Here is a 22,144-nt window from a genome sequence, read left to right as displayed (position 1 = left end):
TACAAATGGATTTCTTCCTGAAGCCTTGAAAAATCACTCTCTGAATTAACAGATTTAACGGAAAGCTTCTTGGAAGAAACTTTAAATTTGGAGGCTGAAAACATTAATAAAAAGTAAGACCTGTTCTGTATTCAGTAACCATGAAAGTGTGTCCTTGTAAAATAACAGACTTCCTTTAAACATATCTGTATCTCAAGGAGTGTAAGTTTATTTTATGAGAGTTCTTAATGTTAACTGGTTATCATTAGATAATCATATTCAAATGAACACCTGTAACTCTAGAAGAAACGTAAACTACCATTTTCCTTATTAGATAAAAGAATCTTAGAATTTCATCTTTGTCTGTCCTCTATGCATAAAGTCCTATTAGAATATTTACTTATTTATTTTTATTATTTTAAGATTTGTTTATTTGAGAGAGAGAAAGAGAGAGCAAGGGGGGAGGGGCATAGGGAGAGAATCTCCAGCAGACTCTGTGCTGAGCGCAGAGCCTGACGCAGGGCTCTATATCATGACTCATGAGATCATGACCTAAGCCGAAACCAAGAGCTGATACTCAACCAACTGAGCCACCCAGTCACCCCTAGAATAGTTATTTAAAAGCAATGCAAAGATATTTACAGGATACTTCTATGAGGAAATGACATTTTAGATAAGCCATGAGGGATGAATAGGAGTTTGACCAAGTAAAGATGAAGTTAAGATATATGTGTGGATATATAATAAAAAAACTTCAAGGAAAAGAAGAGCATAGTAGGTTAGGATGGTTCAGGAAAGGCCATGTGATTGAATTATAGTGATCGTGGAATCCTCTCAGTCATATGAGCTATGTAAGTAATTTTAAATTATTACTGGACAGCTGGGAGACACCTCTTGGAATGCTACTCTGGGTAGCTTACGTGAGAAAATAGAACTAGAGAGCTTAAAACCATCATTACCAAATTATTATCATCACCACAAACATTATCAGTAGATGCATTTTGAGTGCTAAGCACTACATTATTACATACATTATCTTTAATTTTCACCAACCATATATCATAGATCAAAGTATCATTTTAAAGATGAGAATACTGAGACTCAGAGATATTTGAGAAGGCCTGGTTGAGGAAGTGACATCTCACTTGGCACCTCAAGACTAAGTGTGAGCTAAAAAAAGAGGCACAGAGGAATATTCCGGGCAAAGAGAATGGCACAAATGGTTACAGCAGGAATTTCACAAGACCAGATTAATGTTTTATAAAGTGCATTTCAGCTTCAGAATGGGGCATGACTGGAAATAGGGAGACAAAGTAGGAGAGTGTTGTGTTATCCCGGGGAAAAGAGGATAGTAAACTGAATTACCGATAATGGCAGAAGGAAAGTGAAAGTTGAAAAGATTTCAGAAATATTAGGAAATATAACAGGTTGTCAGCATTGTCCCATAGACCCCTGTGGTGTGAAGGAAATGTTCTATCATTTGCACTGACCAATAGGGTGGCCACTAGTTATATGTGGCCATTGAGCTTTTGAAATGTAACTAATGCAACTGAAAAACTGCACTTTAAATTTTATTTCATATTAATTAACTTTAAATAGCCACTTGTGACTTAAGGCTACTCTATTGGACAGGGTAGGATTAGATAACTTTAGCTTCCTATCCTTTTACATATCCTCTAATTACAAGGTCTTTTAAGATAACCTCACTCTATCTAAATTTGCATTCTTCCTCTCTGAGGTATTGGGTCTTCTCACTACCCTACAAAAATAAGCGATATTTATTTTTACTTCTAGAGTTGCTCATATTTCCACCCTCACCTATATTGCTATGTCTTCTTCTTTTCAAGCCCCATTTTTCCAGGGAAGTTTTAAGGGTTATTCTTTCTCATTAATATGTCCTCCCTTGAGCATCAGTCATGTTGGCCTATACCACATGACCTCATGACAAGTCACTGCTTATTTCTGGCTCTTTCATATTTTTTATTGATGTGATGAGTTGATGCCGATCTCATATTAAGTAAAGATGCCTGAAAGCAAGGAACATATTCTTCATATTTCCCATATTTACTTCTCTACCTGTTTATTATGTAGTTAGCAAAGGCATTGTTTTTTTGTTTGTTTGTTTGTTTGTTTGTTTTTAGAGCGGGAGAGAGGGAGAGAGGGAGAGAATCTTAAGCAAGCCCCATGCCCAGTGAGGAGCCCAATGTGGGACTCGATCTCATAATTCTGAGATCAAGACCTGAGCTGAAATTAAGAGTCAGACACTTAAACAACTGAGTCCCAGGCGCCCCCACAGTCATTCTTGAAGACAAATTCTTGCTTACTACTGTGATTCTATTCATTACCAAGCATGCTGTGAGATTTCTGGTTCCTTATATAGATTTATTTTTTTCAAACAAAACAAATTTAAAGTGGTGAAAAAACTAGATTGGTGTTTGCTTTTTCTAAATGAGAGATATATGATTATTTAAGCCTTACCCGAATTGACTCTTTTTAGTGGGTATCCCCAAAGATGACTGCTGTCAATTCCTTTCCTCCCAATGAGATTGGTGTTTGTTTTTTCTAAATGAGAGATATATGATTATTTGAGCCTTACCCGAATTGACTCTTTTTAGTGGGTAGTCCCCAAAGATGACTGCTGTCAATTCCTTCCCTCCCAATGTGTGCATGCTCCTCCATCCTTTGTGTCACCCAGCTACCTCCCCTGCTCCCTTTGAACCTGGGCTGGCCTCCTGACTTGCTTTCACAAACAGAAACCAGTGCAATGTGCTAGTTCCAGGACTAGCCTATCAGAACCCTGGCAGCTTCCACTTTGGCTATAGAAAAGCCAGTCACCATGCTGTGCAGTTTGGGCTAGACTACTGAATGAGGAGAAACCACAGAGCAGCCCCATGGAGGAAGGGCACTGAGCTGCCAGGAATGGTAATGAAGCCTTCTTGGGTTTTCCAGGCCAGCCAGCCTCTAGCTGAATGCAGCCCGTGTGCATGACCCAAACTGACACGACATGGAGCAGAACTGCCTGACTGAGGCCTACCCTAATTGCTGACCCACAGAAGCATGAAAACTACAACAACCACTGTTGTTCTGAGTGGTTGAGTTTTGGACTGGCTTGTTACACAGCAGTAAATAACTGAAATACTATCATTTAAAAAGTAGAAGATTCCATCATAGTAAGATAACTAACCCCAGTTTGATCACTTTCCTGATCCAACCCTCCCTTCACTCCCAAGTTTAGGGCATCTCTTTAAGGACTAGGCAAGGTATGAGTCAAATTACTTTGTGATAATGGAGAACCAAATATTATCCAAACCAACCTGAGACTTTCCACACAGAATTTGAAATGTGTTCTTCTGTGTGTTTAAATATTAAGTGGGACTGTTGGTGGGAATGTAAGCTGGTACAGGCACTCTGGAAAATGGTATGGTTCCTCAAGAAGTTTAAAAATAGAGCTCCCCTATGACCCAGCAATTGCACTACTAGGTATTTACTCCAAAGATACAGATGTAGGGAAAAGGAGGGGCACCTGCACCCCAATGTTCATAGCAGCAAAGTCCACAATAGCCACACTGTGGGAAGAGCCGAGATACCCTTCAACAGATGAATAGATAAAGGAGATGTGGTTCATCTATACAATGGAATATTTCCATTGTATTAGGATGAATCCCCACCATTCACATCAACATGGATGGAACTGGAGGGTATTATGCTAAGTGAAATAAGTCAGTCAGAGAAAGACTATCATATGGTTTCACTCATATGTGGAATATAAAAAACAGCACAGAGGAACATAGGAGAAGGAAGGGAAAACTGGGAAGTCATCAGAGATGGAGACAAACCATGAGAGACTCTTTTTTTTTTTTATTTTTTTATTGTTATGTTAATCACCATACATTACATCATTAGTTTTGGATGTAGTGTTCCATGATTCATTGTTTGTGCATAACACCCAGTGCTCCATGCAGAATGTGCCCTCTTTAATACCTATCACCAGGCTAACCCATCCCCCCACCCCCCTCCCCTCTAGAACCCTCAGTTTGTTTTTCAGAGTCCATCGTCTCTCATGGTTCGTCTCCCCCTCCGACTTACTCCCCTTCATTCTTCCCCTCCTGCTATCTTCTTTTTTTTTTCTTAACATATATTGCATTATTTGTTTCAGAGGTACAGATCTGTGATTCAACAGTCTCGCACAATTCACAGTGCTCACCATAGCACATACCCTCCCCAATGTCTATCACCCAGCCACCCCATCCCTCCCACCCCCCACCACTCCAGCAACCCTCAGTTTGTTTCCTGAGATTAAGAATTCCTCATATCAGTGAGGTCATATGATACATGTCTTTCTCTGATTGACTTATTTCGCTCAGCATAACACCCTCCAGTTCCATCCACTTCATTGCAAATGGCAAGATCTCATTCCTTTTGATGGCTGCATAATATTCCATTGTGTATATATACCACCTCTTCTTTATCCATTCATCTGTTGATGGACATCTTGGCTCTTTCCACAGTTTGGCTATTGTGGACATTGCTGCTATAAACATTGGGGTGCACGTACCCCTTCGGATCCCTATATTTGTGTCTTTGGGGTAAATACCCAGTAGTGCAATTGCTGGATCGTATGGTAGCTCTATTTTCAACTGTTTGAGGAACCTCCATACTGTTTTCCAGAGTGGCTGCACCAGCTTGCATTCCCACCAACAGTGTAGGAGGGTTCCCCTTTCACCATGAGAGACTCTTAACTCTAGGAGACAAACTGAGGGTTGCTGGAGAGGAGGTGGGTGGCGGATGGGGTAACTGGGTGATGGGCATTAAGGAGGGCATGTGATGTGATGAGCACTGGGTGTTATATGCAACTGATAAATTATTGAACACTACATTGAAAACTAAGTATGTACTATATATTGGCTAATAGAGTTTAAATAAAAAAAGAAAAAATGTTAACTGTGAAATTCTGAAATTGAAAGTATCCTGTATTCTAAGTGCTCTCTTGAGTGTAAAATTTATTTATCAAACACAAGGAAAAATTTTTGCTTGGGGAGCGCCTGGGTGGCTCAGTTGGTTAAACGTCTGCCTTCAGCTCAGGTCATGATCCTGGGGTCCTGGGATTGAGGAGGCCCACATGGGGTTCCCTGTTCAGTGGGGAGTCTGCTTCTTCCTCTGCCTTTGCCCCTCCTCCCCTCCACTTGTGTGTGCTCTCTTTCTCAAATAAATAACTAAAACCTTAAAAAAAATTTTTTTTTGTTTGAGAATAGGTTTACTTAAATAATGATCCAAGATCCCTTATAAAGGTGTTACTTGACTGAAATGTTGGGTTTAATGTTTCTGGACACTTATTCATGACATATCTTAATTTTGTATTATTTGTAAGATTTTAAAAGTGGTATTTTTCTAAGTGCCTTAACCATTGAAAAGGTGATATTTATAAGACTGGTGAGATATTGATCTTTAGTCACAAAGGTAACTTCAAGTTAAAGATGGTAATATTGTCTTAATGTCTGAAATAATTTGAATTATCTGCAGATTTGAATCACTTTGAGTAAATCATCTTCAAATGGTTAGCAGGTCAGAGAAAAGGTAGGTACTCAGAGAACACATTTTGGCCTCTTATCATAATGTCTTCCCTGAGCTGCCATTTTTCCATAATTAGTCAATTCTTTGCTATTATATGTTTATTTTTTAAGCTGTACTTTCATAGAGCAGGTCAAGTGGCCAAAGTGATTACACAGTTATCCACATAGGTTAAGTGATGACATAGCTATCTATTTTCTTCAATTTCCCAAGGACATTTTGAAGGTGAGCATGTGGTAATGCTGGTACTTTTTTTTTAATATTTCATTTATTTATATGAGAGAGAGAGAGAGAGAATTAGCTGGGGGAGGAGTAGAGGGAGAGGGACAAGCAGACTCCGCGCTGAGCTCAGAGCCCGACCCTGAGCTCATGACCTGAGCCGAAATCAAGAACTGGATGCTTAACTGACTGAGCCACCCAGGCACCCCATTAATGCTGGTATTTCTGACTTATCCTGGGGTGGAATAGTTTGTTGAGTCTGATGGAGCAAATTTTCCACTTAGCTATTGTGTCAAGAACTGCTCTGTCCAGTACTTCTATGAGAGATGGTACACCACTTGCTGGATGAGGTAAATGAACTTTGTCTTATTATTATGAAAATATGCTCTTTCAGGATACCTGATTCTTTTTATGCTATTTTATAAATAAATGCTTCCTTTTTTTAAGATTTTTATTTCTTTATTCATGACAAACAGAGAGACAGAGAGAGAGAGAGAGAGAGAGAGAGAGAGAAGCAGGCTCCCAAGGAGCAGGGAGCCCGATGCGGGACTCGATCCCAGGACCCTGGGATCATGACCTGAGCCGAAGGCAGACACTTAACCATCTGAGCCACCCAGGCACCCCTAAATAAATGCTTCTTAAAAATAAGGTACAATGACAATTTAATTTACAAAGTGAGGTCTTCCCTAATTTTGTAGAATAATGAAATCCCAGAAATGAAAAGAACTTAATGATTCATTCAGTAATATCTCTATGCAGTCATGCATCTCCTTGCCAGAATAAGCTTTACCTCCTAGATCTAGCCCAGTGCCTAGCACATAGTAAACATTCAACTAATATTTACTGAATCACTGACTTGGTGAATAATGGCTGCTTATAAATTTTAGTAAATGAAATTTACCTTTGGCTTCTGGCAATTCTAAAGTCATTCATATTATTTAAATGCATTTCAATAAATATAAGCTTTTTATTAAAAATTCTCCACAATAAAAAGTTTAAGGAAATAGACATGCCATAATTCATGATATTTGGTTATTAAAATCGTTTTTAAAAGTTGTAGTTCTTTATGTACTGTGCTGACTATATTAATAGAGTCTGAATATACTTTAAAAGTTTTGTCATTTAAAGCTTACTTCAATATGATGAATTTACAAGTACTGAACTTGAAAAAAATTAGCAAAATTGAAATAATTAGTGTTATCATCATGCGTTAGTTTTCTTAGGGCTGCTGTAACAAAATACCACAAACCAGTTGGCTTAAAACAACAGAAATTTATTCTTTCACGGTTTTGGGATCAAGGTGTTGGCAGGACCATGCTCTTCCCAAAGGCTCTAGGGAAGATTCCTTCTCGAACTCTTCTAGCTTCTGATGGTTATCAACAATCCTTGACATTCCTTGGTTTGTGGCAGCATAATTCCAATCTCTGTCTCTGTCTTTACATGGCTTTCTTCCCTGTGTGGCTGTGTGTCTCCAAATCTTTCTCTTTTAAGGACACCAGTCCATTACTGATAGACATTAAAGAAGACCTAAATAAACGGAAAGACATATAATGTTCATGGATCAGAAGACTAATTTTATCTACTCTTCTTTAAGTGGTCTATTGAATCAATGCAATCCCAATCAAAATCTTGATAAGATTTTTTTTGGTAGACATTGCCCAGCCGATTCTAAAATTTACATGGAAATGCAAAGAATCAAAAATGACAAAAGAATTTTTAAAAAGATCAAAGTTGGATAAGTTATACTACCTGATTTCAAAAGTTATTTTAAAAGCTGTAGTAATTAAGACTGTGGTATTGGTTTAAAGAAACACAGATCAATGAAATAGGATAGAGTGAAAAAATGGACTCATTTATGACAAATTGCTTTTTGACAAAAGGACAAAGACGAGTCATGGAGAAAGGTTGGTCTTTTTAACAAAGGTGCTAGAAAAATTTGATCTTGATGTGCAAAAAAGAGAACTTTGATAAAAAAACAAATTAATCATAGGCTTAAATGCAAAACCTGAAAGTATAAAATTTCTAGAAGAAAACATATAAGATCATTTCTGTGACCTCAGATTAGGCAAAAATTTCTTTGATTCAACACCAACATTATAATCAATAATAGGTAAAGTTGAGTAACCGGATTCATCAAAATTAGGAACTTCAACTCTTTGGTAGACTATTAAGAAAATGAAAATACAAGCCACAGGCTGGCAGAACTTATTTTATAAATTGTATGTGATAAAGGACTTGTATACAGAATGTATAAAGAACTCTAAAAACTAAGGAATAATAAAACTAATAACCCAATAAAAATGGGCAAAAGATTTGAATAGACACTTTACCAAAGAAGATATACAGATAGCAAATAAGCACATAAAAATGTCATTAATCCACACTGAGACTCATAATGACAACATTATTAGTCATTAACCTACTCTCAACACGTCTATTGCATTGCCTAAGTTTAAAAGAGTAACAAAATAGTGCTGATGAGGATACAAAGCAACTGAAACTCATATAAATGTTGTGGGAATGGAAAATAGTAAAACTATTTTGGAAAATATTTTAATAGTTTCTTAAAAAGCTAAACATTCACACTCCTTATGGCCCCAAAAAAGAAATGTACTATTGATGTGCTCAACAATGTGGGGATAAATCTCAAAAGAATTTTGCTTAGTGGAAGAAGCCACACAGAAAAGAGTACATGTTATATGATTCCATACATATGTAATTACAGAAAATGCAAACTTCTCTGCAGTGATATAAAGACCAGTGGTTGTCTGGAGGATTGTTTTTAGTGGCGAAAGGAGGGACTGAGAAAACTTGTGGGGTGATGGAATGGCTGATTATTTTGATTAGGGTGATGGCTTCACAGGAGTATATATGTATCAAAATTTATTAAATGGCACACTTTAAATATGTGCAGTTTATTACGTATCAATTGTAGCTCAATAAAACGGAAAAATTAAGAAGTAAAGGATTTATGGGCTGGGTACTATTTTAAAGTTCTCAATTTTTATTTCTTCAGTAGGCTTCTATGAAATAACTTTAAAAAAGTACACGTAGGTCTAGTCCCCCAAATTAATTTTGGGCAGCATAAGAGAAATGTCCGGAGTTTTAGGACATTTCCAAAAAGTAATAAACTACAGGTTAATCAGCGACGGAAAAAAAGAAACAGAACCTCTGGATTTAAGGGATGACAAGGGGTGGGCTGGGAGATCAGGAAAGGAAACCAAGGATGAAATACCGGGAGGATCTTGGCAGGGGAAGAGGCAAGACAGTGCCTACACGTTCTCACGGGCAACTCTACAGATTCTCTAGGCAGGTGGCTCCAAGTGGATTAAAATGTTACAACGTATGACAGGTTCTCAATCACGAAAACAGCTCCTCTCTGAGTTAGTCCTGCCGGCTGGAAACTCAGTGGTTGGCGCGTTAAGAGAAGGCGGACCGACACGGGTCGGTTCTCCACGCTTCTTGGCGGAACGCCGCGTCCAGTTCTCGGTCGCCCCCTGCTGGCTAGCGCCTGGGGACCCGCAGGCGCACGGGTGAGGCCGGAGGCAAGGTGCCGCCAATTGGTCGCTGCAATGGAGGGGAGTCGCGGGTACCTCCCCAGACGTTGGCCGCCTCGGCATTCTGACACCAGTATGGCTGCCCCAGAATCCAGTTTCCCAGATGCGGAGCTCAGTCCGGCTTCTCTCTGCTTCCGTCCGTCCAGTTTCATTCGGGTCTTACCGGTGGGAGTCGGGGTAAGGGAGCTGCGTTAAAGGGTTGTGACCTCCAGGTTTCAGGGCAGAACTTCCAAGCATTTGGAAGCGAGGGGCCGCAGAAGAGTCCTGACTACAGGAGAATTGTCACAATTAGACCCCCATATTTCGAGGAACTGAGGGAAGAGGGAAACCAAATGGTCCCCTTAAGCCCCAAATAGTCCCCCTCCCTCCACATTAGAGTCCCTCCTGTTCCCACCTTGTCCCAGATCTCGATCCGTCACTTTACCACCGCATACGCAACACTGGAGATCGTCCTCATGCCCCTTGTCCCCAACCCTCAAATGGCCGAGAGTGGGCAGTCCAGAAACGGGGACCCGGCTCACCTGCCCGAAGGCAAGGTGGGAGGGACCTCCAAGGGCTTCGGTGAGGACCCGCGCGGGGTGAGGAGGGACGGACCTACGATGGGGGGAGTTAGGAACAGGCAGGGGCGCCCACACCTCCAGCTTCCAGCCCAGGCAAGCGAACTGCGTGACATTCCCGTCCACACCTCATTGACAGGAGGAGGGAGTCGCGGCCCAGGAGGCGGGAGGGGGTGTGTAAAGGCGGAGACAAAACCCTAGCCGCGCGCCCAGCCGGCCAGGGCTTGCTCTCCTAGACGGTTGGGGTCTGGGTCTCGTGCCCCCTACCTCGTCAGGTGTCCCGGTGGCTCCTCAGAGCCTGGCACCCGGAGCCTGGCAAGGATCACGAAGTTATCCCCTGCTGGGGCTGCTGCCTGCAAGGAGGGGGCAGGGAAGCCGGGAGCCCCGTGCGCCACTTCCCAGGCGGCCTCGGCCTGGGCCAGGACTGGCTCGCGGTTCCCTCGCGGCTTTGCTCGGGTCCGCCTCCCCCTCCCTCTCCCTCCCCCTTCCCGCGAGCTGCCTCCGCCCTCCTTCCTCTGCCTCCACCCTCCACCCCCATCCCCGGCTGTCGGGAGCTGGGCTCGGAGCTCTTAGTCTGCCCGAGCTCTGGATGTGGGCGCCGGACAAGTCCGCGGCGCCTCCACCCAAGATGGACAGCCGCTACACCAGCACTGCGGGCATCGGGGACTTGAACCAGCTGAGCGCGGCCATCCCGGCCACGCGGGTGGAGGTGTCCGTGTCCTGCAGGTGAGGACGCAGCCCTTCCCTTCCCTCCTCCTGCTCTCCCTCCTCCTGCTCTTCCATCTGCCTGTTGGGTAGCGCTTGCCAAGCGCTCGGGGTACCCCGAGGCTTTGCTGGGGTGAGAAGTTGCGAGACGAGTGGGAAACACCCCAGTTGTGGGTCTGAGTCACCCCCCAGCTCCAATGACACAGAGCGGAGAGCGCGAACTGGAAGCGAGTGGTGGGCTACGGAACTGAGACTTTCTTAATTTTCTTTCTGGGAAATGCAGTAAAAGTTGCCTGGGCTGTGACTCAGCGGCGGGAACCCCGGCCGCCGCCCACTTTGCAAGCCCTTTTTACGCCCCAAACCCGAGCTGTGTGGTTGGGTGATGACGGGAATCAAAGGGGACAGCATTGCCAAAAGCGCTTGTGACCAATGCACGCAGTGGCCCGGGACTCCCTTCGCTAGGCGTGTGCAAACCTGCTATTGCTACAGTTGGCTCCAAACCTCGCAGCTTCCTCCCCACCCACTTCCTGGAGCCATCCAGCTTGCTCCCCACCCCCACCCCCGCCCCTCCGGGCTTCTTGCCTTATGCCTGATAGGTAGAGATTTCGGCTCCAGCTCTCTTTGCAGACAAATGTGTGCCTTACCTAAAATCTGGGAAGTCACGACTTTCTGCCTGCGAGTAGACACGGTTTGAGTGCTTGTAGCAGCTGCCCAAGGACTGTAAATTTCAACTCCTTTGCCTGACGTTGTTTGGGTCAGTTTTCCTGTAAATAAAGCCGCATAATTGCTGTATCGCAGAAGATTTTGAGAAGGAGATGGGGCAGACTATACTAAATTGATAATGGCAACAGGAGAGGGAGAATTGGCATCATAACGACTTTGGAGCCCACTCCCATGTTTCCATACTAGGATCTCTCTCAGTGGAAAACTCTCTTCTCTCCTGACCACTTTGGCACCCAGGTTGTTTTCAGTGCCCTAAATTGCCACCCCCTCACATTCCTTTCCTTAGCAAAATTTGCCTTGAAGGAATCTAACAAACCTGGGAAATCTTGGATGTAAATAAACCCTGAAACTTAAAATGCTGTCACCCCAGGAGTATTCGGTTTTGCATTTTCAGAAGACTGGGTTAAAGCCAAAGAAATGGATTTTCTTTTTTTGTGGAAATTTAAGCACCAACAACCAGTAGAAGTGTTAATTAGGGGATAGGGAATAGCCTTCAGCTATCCCTGAAACTATATCCCGTGATTGCTAGCTTCCTCTTAAGGCTGACCTCAGACTGTGGAAACAATGCTGTTAATGACAGCTAAGCTTGGCTCTTGCCTTACTGTGTTCTTTGCTTTAAGTGAACAGGTGAAGCTATATGGAAAACACTTTTCAGACATTAATTGCTAGGCCTTTTTCTGTTCTCTGAAGCTGCCTTTGGATGCTCAAGGGAGGTCATTAGTATACACACATAATGCAAGGCCAAAAGTCCTACAATAAAAGCATTTTCTAGAGTTCTCCTCTGCTGAACATCCTACAAAGCCTGCATGGCATGTGGTCTGTGCCTGGAATGAATATTAAAATGTTATAAATTAAATCCAAATTTCCCAAAAGCTCTTTAGGACTGATGGGGAAATGATACCTTCATGGGTCTATCTGCCCATGGGATCCACAGTTAACCACTGTGTGTGTGTGTGTGTGTGGAATCTTCTAGTTAATTGGCTTTAAGCCAGTTTGTTTAAACTTGGTACCGCAGGCCCTGGACATCCCCTTGTTCTAGCCTTTTCTTCATACCATTGATTTGGTATCTTGTTTTTTAATTTTTAAGTTTTCAGGGGTGCCTGGGTGGCTCAGTCGGTTAAGCGTCTGCCTTTGGCTCAGGTCATGATCCTGGGGTCCTGGGATCGAGCCCCACGTCTGGCTCCCTGCTCGGTGGAGAGCCTGCTTCTCCCTCTCCCTCTGCCTGCCACTCTGCCTTGCCCCTCTGCCTACTTGTGCTCTATCTCTCTGTCAAATAAATAAATAAAATCTTTAAAAAAATAATAACTTTTAAGTTTTCAAATTAAAAAACAAAAGTCCTGAAATAGAACCCAAGTATTTAGAGTACTTACATTGTTGGGAATTGAATCTTGTAAACATAGATGGTGTCCTTTGGGCTTTGGCATAAGAGACCCTGTTACAGATTCTGGCTCTGTGACTTACATTGTTACCTTGGAGTTGTTACTTAAGCTGAGCTTCCTCATCTCTAAAATGAGGAAAATTATGGTTATTTATCTCATGTAGAATGATATCAGAGTTTGATAAGATGGTGTCAGAAAAGTGCTTACACACTGTAGGACACAAAAGGTGTTAAAATATGTTAGCTATTATGATACTGGAAATAGTATTTACTGAATAAATGTATTAGATATGCTTCAGTTTGGAATTCTGTAAATAGTCCTTCTCTTGTGTACTTCAGTAAATTGGTAAAGAAGGCAGGGATAGAGCCAGCCTGGGGATCCCTGTTCTCTTTCTTCTTTGATGAGTATAAAGAGCTTATATTCTAGGATGTTTTGGGGGGGGGATTTCATTTAGCAACAAGGCTCAATTGTAGGCCCCTCAGTTGTACTATGGGCAAGCAGAGCAAGGAATTTCCTTTGCCTTTCTATGTTAGAGACATAGATGCTTCTGTGGCTTTGCTGACACTTAAAAAACAACTCAAGAATGGAATCCCTTTTGATAACCTCCTTTCTTTGTCCCCAGTCTGAGACCTTTAAAAATCTTTATGATGTTTTAATCTTCATTTTGGGGGAGGTGAGAAAATCAACAATTGAAGCTTGAAGCTTCAATACTATGTTTATAATTCATGGAGATCATTTGGTCTCTTCACTCACCAAGTGTTTAGTGTCTTTTATATGTTTAGCATTATGCCCTGCTCCATGACACATGCAAGAGAAGTTCTCTGAAAATGTAAAGGCTGGTTGGGAGATGGGTATTCCATAATACATGATCACGTAGGACTACATCTGAAGATGAGGATCATGCACGGAGAGGGACGAGATCACTGTGCAGTGGATTGCTTGGAATATTCTACAAGGAGGAGATGGGGCTTGAGGGGAGGTGAGATGGATGGGCATGGTTTGCATTAGAGAAGGGACAGTATGACATGGAGGTGGCCACAGACTTGGTGTGTTAGGGTGACAAGTTCACTCTTCTAGCTGTTTAGGTAGAGAAGCTCCTACTCTACGACTTCCCTTTAACCCATTGTGTAGTACTCGCATTCATTTTTCTTCATTCCGTTACTTCATAGATTTTTAAAGTTAATTGGGTTACCTAATTAAAATGCCAATAGCTGAAATGATACAACCTTAGAAACGTAAAATAACATTTATGGCATTCCCATTGGATTCTAAAACAGATGAATTAGAACAAGGTAAAACCAATGGGAAAAATAATACGTAGTAATCACCCATTTCTCCGGAACTTCGGTTCGGTGAACTATTTCTAACCCATAGCCTCAGTCATTTTCTCCGATTGAGAAGGTAGCTTATCCATTAAAAAAGCTGTGAGAGCCTTCTGTGTTTCTAGACTTTGTAAGTTAGCCACCACATGTAACTTCTTTCACAGCAATAATCTTATACTGGCGATAAGACCAATTTTAAACACTCACGTTGAAGGAAGAATACAAAATGGGAGCACCTACTTTGTACCAGGTGTTCTGTAAAGTCCCACCCGACCTGGCAATGACTCTTCTGCCTCATCTGCCGCTGCTCCTCTCATGAACACCGTGACTAGATATAGTCTAACTAATATGTGCTTACTCTGTGCTAAAGCTGATGAGAGATAAATGTGGCTGCAAAACATTTATCAGTGATACAGTCCCCAAAGCACATGCTGGTGTCCTAGTGGACTGAGTCCTCTGTGCACCTGCCCGTCTCTCTGCCCTGAACACCCCTCCTCCCTTCCCCCTTGTCATTTTGATTAGCTGGTGCCCCTTCTTCAAGACTCAGGTCAAACATCATTTCTCTCAGGATTCCTCTCCCAAAGTGGTAGGTATCAGTATTAGAGTTCCATTATAACTCTTGGTTTCTGTATTCACCTTGAAGACAAGTTTTGTTCCTTTCATGTCCATGGTTTCTGAGCCTGGCATAGAATATAGTTGACAAATGTTGGATGCTGACATTCTCTGAATAAATCGTCTGGCCTGGAGAGGGTTGCTTGCCTATTAAAATACAGACTTCTGGGTCCCCATGCCAGATCTACTCTCAAAATCTCTGGCACTGGGGCCCAGGAATCTGGACTGTTCACAGGTTTATCATGTGCTGATAATACACATTAAAATGTTTACCTGTTTGATGAGGAAATGACTGGCTGTAGTCACTTGATCTGGATTAGCAATACCTGTCCTTCTCAGATATTGGGAGATACTTTCCAGGGATGTGTGCTGGATCTGACCTGAATGGGACTGAGACAGGAGTTTGTGCACCAGTTGTTAAATAAAGCAATTACTAAACATTAAATCATATAAACCTAAAATTGAGTACATTATATTTTAAAACAAAGTTAAGACATACTCAAAAGTTATCACTTCTTAGTGATTTTACTACATTTTACTGTTATCTATACTCTTTACTGTCACCTGTTCTCTATCTTTTTAATCAGTGAGGTGACACTATTACGCATCCCGTGCTACTGCTCATCTCTTCCATCCCTGTTCAGTGACATCACATTGGTAGGTTGAAGTTGGCCGTAGTGGGAATATTTACACCATGGAAAGCGGGAAATACTGCAAATCAGGGCTTGTTTTGTTGTTGTCTGCACTAAAGACATTCTGTGGGAATCAGTTGGCCCTATGGAAATACACTTTTATTATCTTGAAGTTGTGTGCTCAGCTACACATACTTTATGTCAGTAAAATTTATAACGAATTATGTAAATACACACATGCACACACACATATCTCTGCATTCAGCATTTTTTTTGGAGAGCTCATTGTTAAACATATGTTGCTTACATACACATCGCTGTTTACAGGCCTTTTGTAAAAGATTATACAAAGGAAAAAGTTTGCTGCTGTTGGACTGTTGCTTTTAGAAACGGTAGTGTCAAGGTCAGCACTATTGTGATTTTGCTTCTCTACTTGGAGTAAGTGAGGCTTGTGGTTTCACAGTCCGTGAAAGGTTGTGAGAGCTCGCAAGTGTATTGTGAATGAAACAGGTAGATAACTGAAGCTCTGTGTGCTTTTCCCTTTCTTCTCCTTTTCACGTGTTTCTTTTCACGTCTTCCTTATTCCCTCTTACTTTGAAGACTTTTTTTTTTTTCTGTTCCTCCATCCACTGGTGGCATGCCTATATTTTGCAAGTTTACATGTTACAGTTCCAGTTCCAGACCACCTGGGAAAGCAAATGGATATTGCAAGAGAGAGAATCTGCTTGGTCTAGTGGGGATTGGCCCAGTTTGAAGGAGATGCGTTCGCTGTTCCGATTATCTATGGTTAAAGAAGGAAAGAGTTCAAACACAGCAGTGGGGGTTTCCACTCCAGTCCCTGTTGGTTTAGCTCTTAGACATACTCTACCCTTCTTTAAAAAGACAAGAAGTTTGGACTTAATGTGTAAATAGGTTTCAAATGATGTTGTTAACTGAAAAATTAATAATGTTACTTTAAGCTAGGGGAAGCCAGAATGCTTGTTACTGTGTTAAATAACAGGTAAACTGAGGGCCAAGTGTGGCATGGCCTTAACATCGTATTCCTCTGTCCCTGTAGTTCCTGAGGACTCGTGGTTCAAAAATGTAGTGACCCCACGGTGCTTTTCTCAGCCTTGTGGGTTTGGCTTAGCCCCAGAGTTTCAGGAATATTTGTACGAGGGCTTTTCTGGACAGTGATCTTAAAGTCTCTACGTGGGAGTTGCGAAAGCCTTCCTTGTGGTGTTCCACCAATATTTTGGTCTGCCCTGTGGTGTTTCTTTTTTTTTTCTTTTGTGTGTGTGTGTGTGTGTGTGTGTGTGTGTGTGTGTGTGTGTGTGTGTGTGTGTGTAGCATCTGGGGCCTGGGTTGTTCTAAAACAGCCCTGGGATGTGGAGAATGTGAGTCTGGAAGCAATTCACAAAGCGAGGCCCCGAGAGAGAGGGTGTCAAGGCTGTTCTCTTTTAGGCAGTTTTCTGTGGCACAGCCTGCATTCCCTATTTATGTTTACTCAAGGCAGGGAAGAAAAACAGTCCTTCTGAAAGGGGTTTTATTCAGTTGTTAGCCTGTTTTGGAACTAATAACATTTGCTTATTTGAGCCAGTTTTACTTCGTCTTGAAGAGCACGGGTGTGGAACTAGACCAGTTCTACCACTACTAGCTGTGAAGCCTTGGAAAGTTACTTAATCTCTCTGCTCCTCAATTTCCTCATCTGTAAAGTGGGGAGAATAATAGCTCCTATGTCTTTTATTTGTTTTGAGGGTTTAGTAAGTTAATACATTTATATGAGTGAAAATACTGCTTTTCATATTAGTTAAGCACTCAAAATTACAGGTGGATATGCATACCAAATAAAAATCACCCACTGTTCCATCAAACCATGAACATTTAGCTCATTTCTCTCTTATTTATAACGTCACCTTTATAGTCTCTCTCTTTCCCTCGTGTGTACGTGTGTGTGCATATGCTCACACACATTATATAAAGGGATCATACTATATTCTATACAATTTATCTTCTGTACCATTCGGTTTGTTTTATATCATGTATATGTTACTGTCATTAGGTTTTGAGAAAAATAACCCTCCATGTCTGTGACGTAGTCTATTTTATGGGCATACTATATTTATTTAACTTATCTCTTATTTTCCAAAATTTATTTCATAAAGTTACTATTCAGCATAATGCTAATGAGCATTTTTATTCATGAACACTTGACAACAGCTATGATTATTTTTTTCCCGGGGATAGTTTTCTAGACCTGAAGTTATTAATAAGCTATCTTCTCAAGGGGATTTAAATAGCTTATTTTGGTTGTTTACCCCCCTACTCCTCTTTAAATAAGCAGACTCAAGTCCTAAACTACTGGCTGCACCTTTCTAAATACTTTTATTCCCACGAGAAAGTTGCATTAAAAGATTAATGAGAATTTGGGGCAGCAGAGTATAGCAGCAAGAAAATGGAATTAGGAGTCAGACAGATGTCTTTAAATCCCATTTTTATCCCTTTTTGGAATGTTATTTCGGGTAACTTATTTCAACTTTTGGAATTTCATTTCCTAATCAGTAATACAGAAATGATTTAAAAACCAAATTTATAGGATTATTGGAGAGGTAAATGAAATAAAGTCTATAAAGTGCACGGGATTGTGCCTTTAACAAGAAAAGCAGTTAATAGCTGTTAGTCTTATCTCGTTTTCTTATGAATATATTACTAGGTGGAATAAAGCAACATAGAAGACAGGTACCTGTATTTTGGACAGATTTATAATCAATTAGGGGAGTCAAAGAAACATGAAATGCAAGGTGACATAAAACTTCATGTTCAAGGTGATAATGATAACCCAGCTCATAATACCTAAATGTGGAGGACGTATAGAAAAAAAGTGGTCAGAAGAGTGTGGATTTGGAAGTGCATAGGACATTTCTGCAGATTCTACTCCATGGCTCTCCCCACACCAACACACACAATTAGACATGTGGACCCAATGGGATTTGACAGATAGAAAGTAGTGTTTAACAACAAAGTTTTAGAAGGAAAGCACATTCTGCCACGTTCTTGTATCCTGCCAATAAAATCAATGGACTGACATTTAGACAGTTCTTTCGTGTTGGACATGTGATAAAACATTTCCGAGTAGATGACAACACAGGCTGAAGGAGGATGAAGATTTTATCATCAACAATAAAGTGAGATGTATTTAAAAGGTGCCTTGCCCGAAGGGCCATTGTTCACAGCCTGACGTGCAATACCTTAATATTTCCAAACTTGTGACCACCATCAATGTTAATGCCTCTTCAGCCAGGGACACTAGCTCTCGGGTATTCTCGTTCAAGTTATGAGACATTTTGTCAAGTTTATTCTACAAAGAATAATACTCCAAACACTGAGGGAATTATCAGTTAACTTTGTGAAACTCTGAAGAAACAAAATATCGGTGATAGTCCCTGGGAAGTAAGTACTTCTGTTTATTGGTGGAACTATTCAGTTATAAGCTGTACTAATGAAGTCAAGAAACAGGAAGGCTCTCGACATTTGCTATATATTTTATTTAAAGTCGAAATCTAAACCTACGTGAGACAATGTGGAAAACACTTTACATCTGCTAATTCACTCAGTCCTCACAACAATTCTGTGAAACAGGTGATTTATGTCCTATTTTTAGGTGAGAAGATTGAGGTTCAGAGAGAGTTTAAGTAATTTGGCCTAAGTCACACACTTAGGGGGTGGCAAGCTTGAGTTCCCAATCCATATATGTCTAATTCTTAGGTATATACTTTTGTGCACCAGAAGTATTCTGGCATTCTTCCATAAGTTACATATTTCAGGCTTTAAGGGTGGGATTCTTTTCTATCGGTATTGATGTGTCGGTGACTGAAGAGAAATGACAGAGCTGAGAGACACAGTTATAACAGACGTTATCTGTACCATCACAAAGGGGATACGGAATTCTTCAGTGCCTTTTCTGTCCCCCGTTGGTGAGAGCTGTGGGTAGAACAGTTCAGATTAGTGGCATAAACCTTAACCATTTGATGTTTAATTTCCAAGTATTGATTCTTACCTCTTTGCTGCTGCTGAGGGAAATTGAAGTAATGAAGCTGTGGGAAATTAAGTAATGAGCAGACTATTTAACTAGAAATCAGCAGGCAGGGTGAGATGAAAGCTAAATGCTGGACAAAGGTGATGGACCAGGCAAATGAAAAGTAGAGGGAAATTAATTGAATCGACTATGTGACATTCATACTTACCACAGGAGTTGAGAACCGACTGCAAGCTCTGTCATGTCAGTCCTCTGCTTTCTTAATAACGAGGAAGTCACCACTTAACTTGCTAGCTTTTCAATAATAAATTCCAGGGTCCCCTTTCATAGCAAATATGCTCTTCAGAATTCCATATAAGCAGAATAATTATTTAGATATTGAAAATGTCAGCACAGTATTCTGACTAACTGAATTGTGACGTGACTTTGTAAAAGTCAGTATTTTCTACTTTGCTAATTAGCTGCTGTCTTCATATATCTATATATACATATCGCAAGTGACACATTAATTTTATTAGGAAAAATCTCAAATGCCAGAGAGTGCAGTCAACCAGATATGATTATAATTGTCATACCTGGTTGAAACCAAAACATTTCTCAGCCTTAGTTAGTATAATAGTGGTTTTAGAATCATTTTGAGAAATTTGTTTCTCAGTGCCCACAGATCCTTATTATTCTGTCCTCTCAGTATGTATAACGCTGTGGGCATTCTTACAAATCTTTTTTTATCTAAATGTACTCCTGTAATGGGAATATCACATTATTTATGGTTGTCTAGGTAATTGAAAGCTCAATCATTCTTCTTTAATGTCTTCAATAGGTTTTCATGTTTCCCAGCTATAAAGCAAAGAATAAGAGAGACAGAGAGAGAGAGAGTGAGTGAGTGAATTTTGGACATGGCTCATTGTCTGACTTATCTGGATATCTCAACTTTCAAATTAATTGTGGAAGCAGAAATACTAGAAAGTTGATTGCAATTGATTTTTACGTTAGAGGTTTCATCTAAAGCCTCTCTGTAGGCGTTGGGAAAAGGAAGCCTAATCAATATTAAGCTGATAGTGAATGTTTCTCTTAATTTCTCTTAATTCTCTTAATTTAAATTAGTGAATTTAAAATTATTTTTGGAGAAAAGTTTGAAGTATACTAGCGAAAAGATGATTGATTTTCACCTCAAGATTTGTCTCACAATTTAAGTTAAATGGTTGTAATTTCTTTGCTTTACTTAGGTCATTTTGTCATTTGAATGTCATTTATGTGACTTCTTTCTTCCTTGTGGTATGTGCCAGTCAAATATAATGGAAATCCCCAAGCTTTCATCCTGTTTGTGACACTGGCTCTGTGACCTTTGACAATTCTACCAGTTCTTCTGGGCATCACTTCCTATGAAAGGTTCAGTCCCTGGTCTAACTGACCTGGGATGTCACTCAGAGCTTGTTAATTCAATGACACTGAAGTAGGACCTTGAAATACAATGTAAACATGCTTAGATTTAAGAAAATCTTATGATCGTCAGTGCCCATTTGAAAACTTAGACCCTAATTCTAGTGTTTGAGTTTTCAAAGGGATATTAAGGTAGACTATTTCTAATGCCAGCCACTTCCTACTTCAAAGTCCTCATTTCACTTAATACTCTCCCAAAGGGATGTCAAGCTCTACTATTGCTGTTCTAGTTTTTCCTCTCAATAGAGATCTATAGCTGGCTTTCTTTATCTTGAAAATGAATAATGTTTGATATTAAAAATATCCATGCCTTTCTTCCAATTCACTTCTGTAATATGTTACTTCCCCCCTCCCACCATTTATATCTTAGCAAATACAGAGCTTCTAGTGGAGATGGCAAATGGGTTCAATTTTTTGTTTACTGATTAGTTGTTACTTAAGTGCTGGCTGCCTGAAGTAGCACCTGGAAAGTTTCTTAAGGAAAATCTGGGTTTTGTGGGAAAGCATGCTATATTTCACTTTTGAAATAAAGTAAACTAATACCAAGTGACTTGTATCCTATTAGTTTTCTATCATTATAACCTTTAACCTACTTAACAGTGTCTGATCAGTCAATGACACTTTCTATTTGGCTTGGCTCTCCAAAGTGTTTTGTCACTTCCTTTTCCATTCTTGCTGCCAAACTTCTTGTTCAGGAAGTTGTATTTTTCCCCAGAATATTAAAATATTCTTTTTTTTAAAAGATTTTATTTATTTATTTGAGAGAGAGAGAGAGAATAAGAGATAGAGAGCACGAGAGGGAAGAGGGTCAGAGGGAGAAGCAGACTCCCCGCCGAGCAGGGAGCCCGATGTGGGACTCGATCCCGGGACTCCAGGATCATGACCTGAGCCGAAGGCAGTCGCTTAACCAACTGAGCCACCTAGGCGCCCCAGAATATTAAAATATTCTCTGAACTATTCTCTGTGACTCCAGCATTCACATTTTTGGTCTATTCTTCACATGTTGTGTAGTTAGCTTCCTAAATAAAGGTTGAATTGTGTGATTTTCCTTTTGCAGAAACTTTCAGTCTTTTTCCTTTTCTCATAAAAGAGAATCCGAGCGGCTTTAACATGGTGTTGAGGGTCTTCCCTCATCCTGGACAGATATCCATCTCCTGACAGTCACATCTCAGACATGGGCTTTAGCCAAAGTGGAGTACTTGCCAATCTCCAGATCGTTTGTGTATACTTTTTATCTCTCACCATTTTTGGTCCTTTCCTTCAGACTGAAAAGCCTCCCCTCCCTCCAACCCATGCCTATCCTTGGTTTGAAGGTACACCTCAGAGACATTGTAGGTTCAGGTCCAGACCCTGCAGTGATGGGAATATTGCATTAAAATGAGTCAAATAGACTTTTTGGTTTCTCAGTGCATATAAAAGTTATGTTTATACTATAC

The 22,144-nt window shown here is 40.8% G+C and overlaps 1 protein-coding gene across 1 annotated transcript in view; it reads left to right on the top strand.

Moving 5' to 3' along the window:
• Window positions 1-10,469: 10,469 nt before the first annotated feature.
• The window catches only part of CPNE8 (copine 8), a 224,197-nt gene continuing 212,522 nt past the window's right edge, over window positions 10,470-22,144 (top strand). Inside the window, exon 1 of the mRNA XM_028113255.2 lies at window positions 10,470-10,606. Within this exon, the coding sequence (XP_027969056.1) occupies window positions 10,470-10,606 (137 nt within the window). The remainder of the gene's footprint in view (window positions 10,607-22,144) is intronic.

This window comes from Eumetopias jubatus, unplaced genomic scaffold, assembly GCF_037043125.1.
Source record: "Eumetopias jubatus isolate StellerSeaLion01/CBP00866 unplaced genomic scaffold, mEumJub1_p1.0 scaffold_8, whole genome shotgun sequence".
Taxonomy (NCBI): domain Eukaryota; kingdom Metazoa; phylum Chordata; class Mammalia; order Carnivora; family Otariidae; genus Eumetopias; species Eumetopias jubatus.
This window is presented reverse-complemented; position numbering and strand designations above follow the sequence as displayed.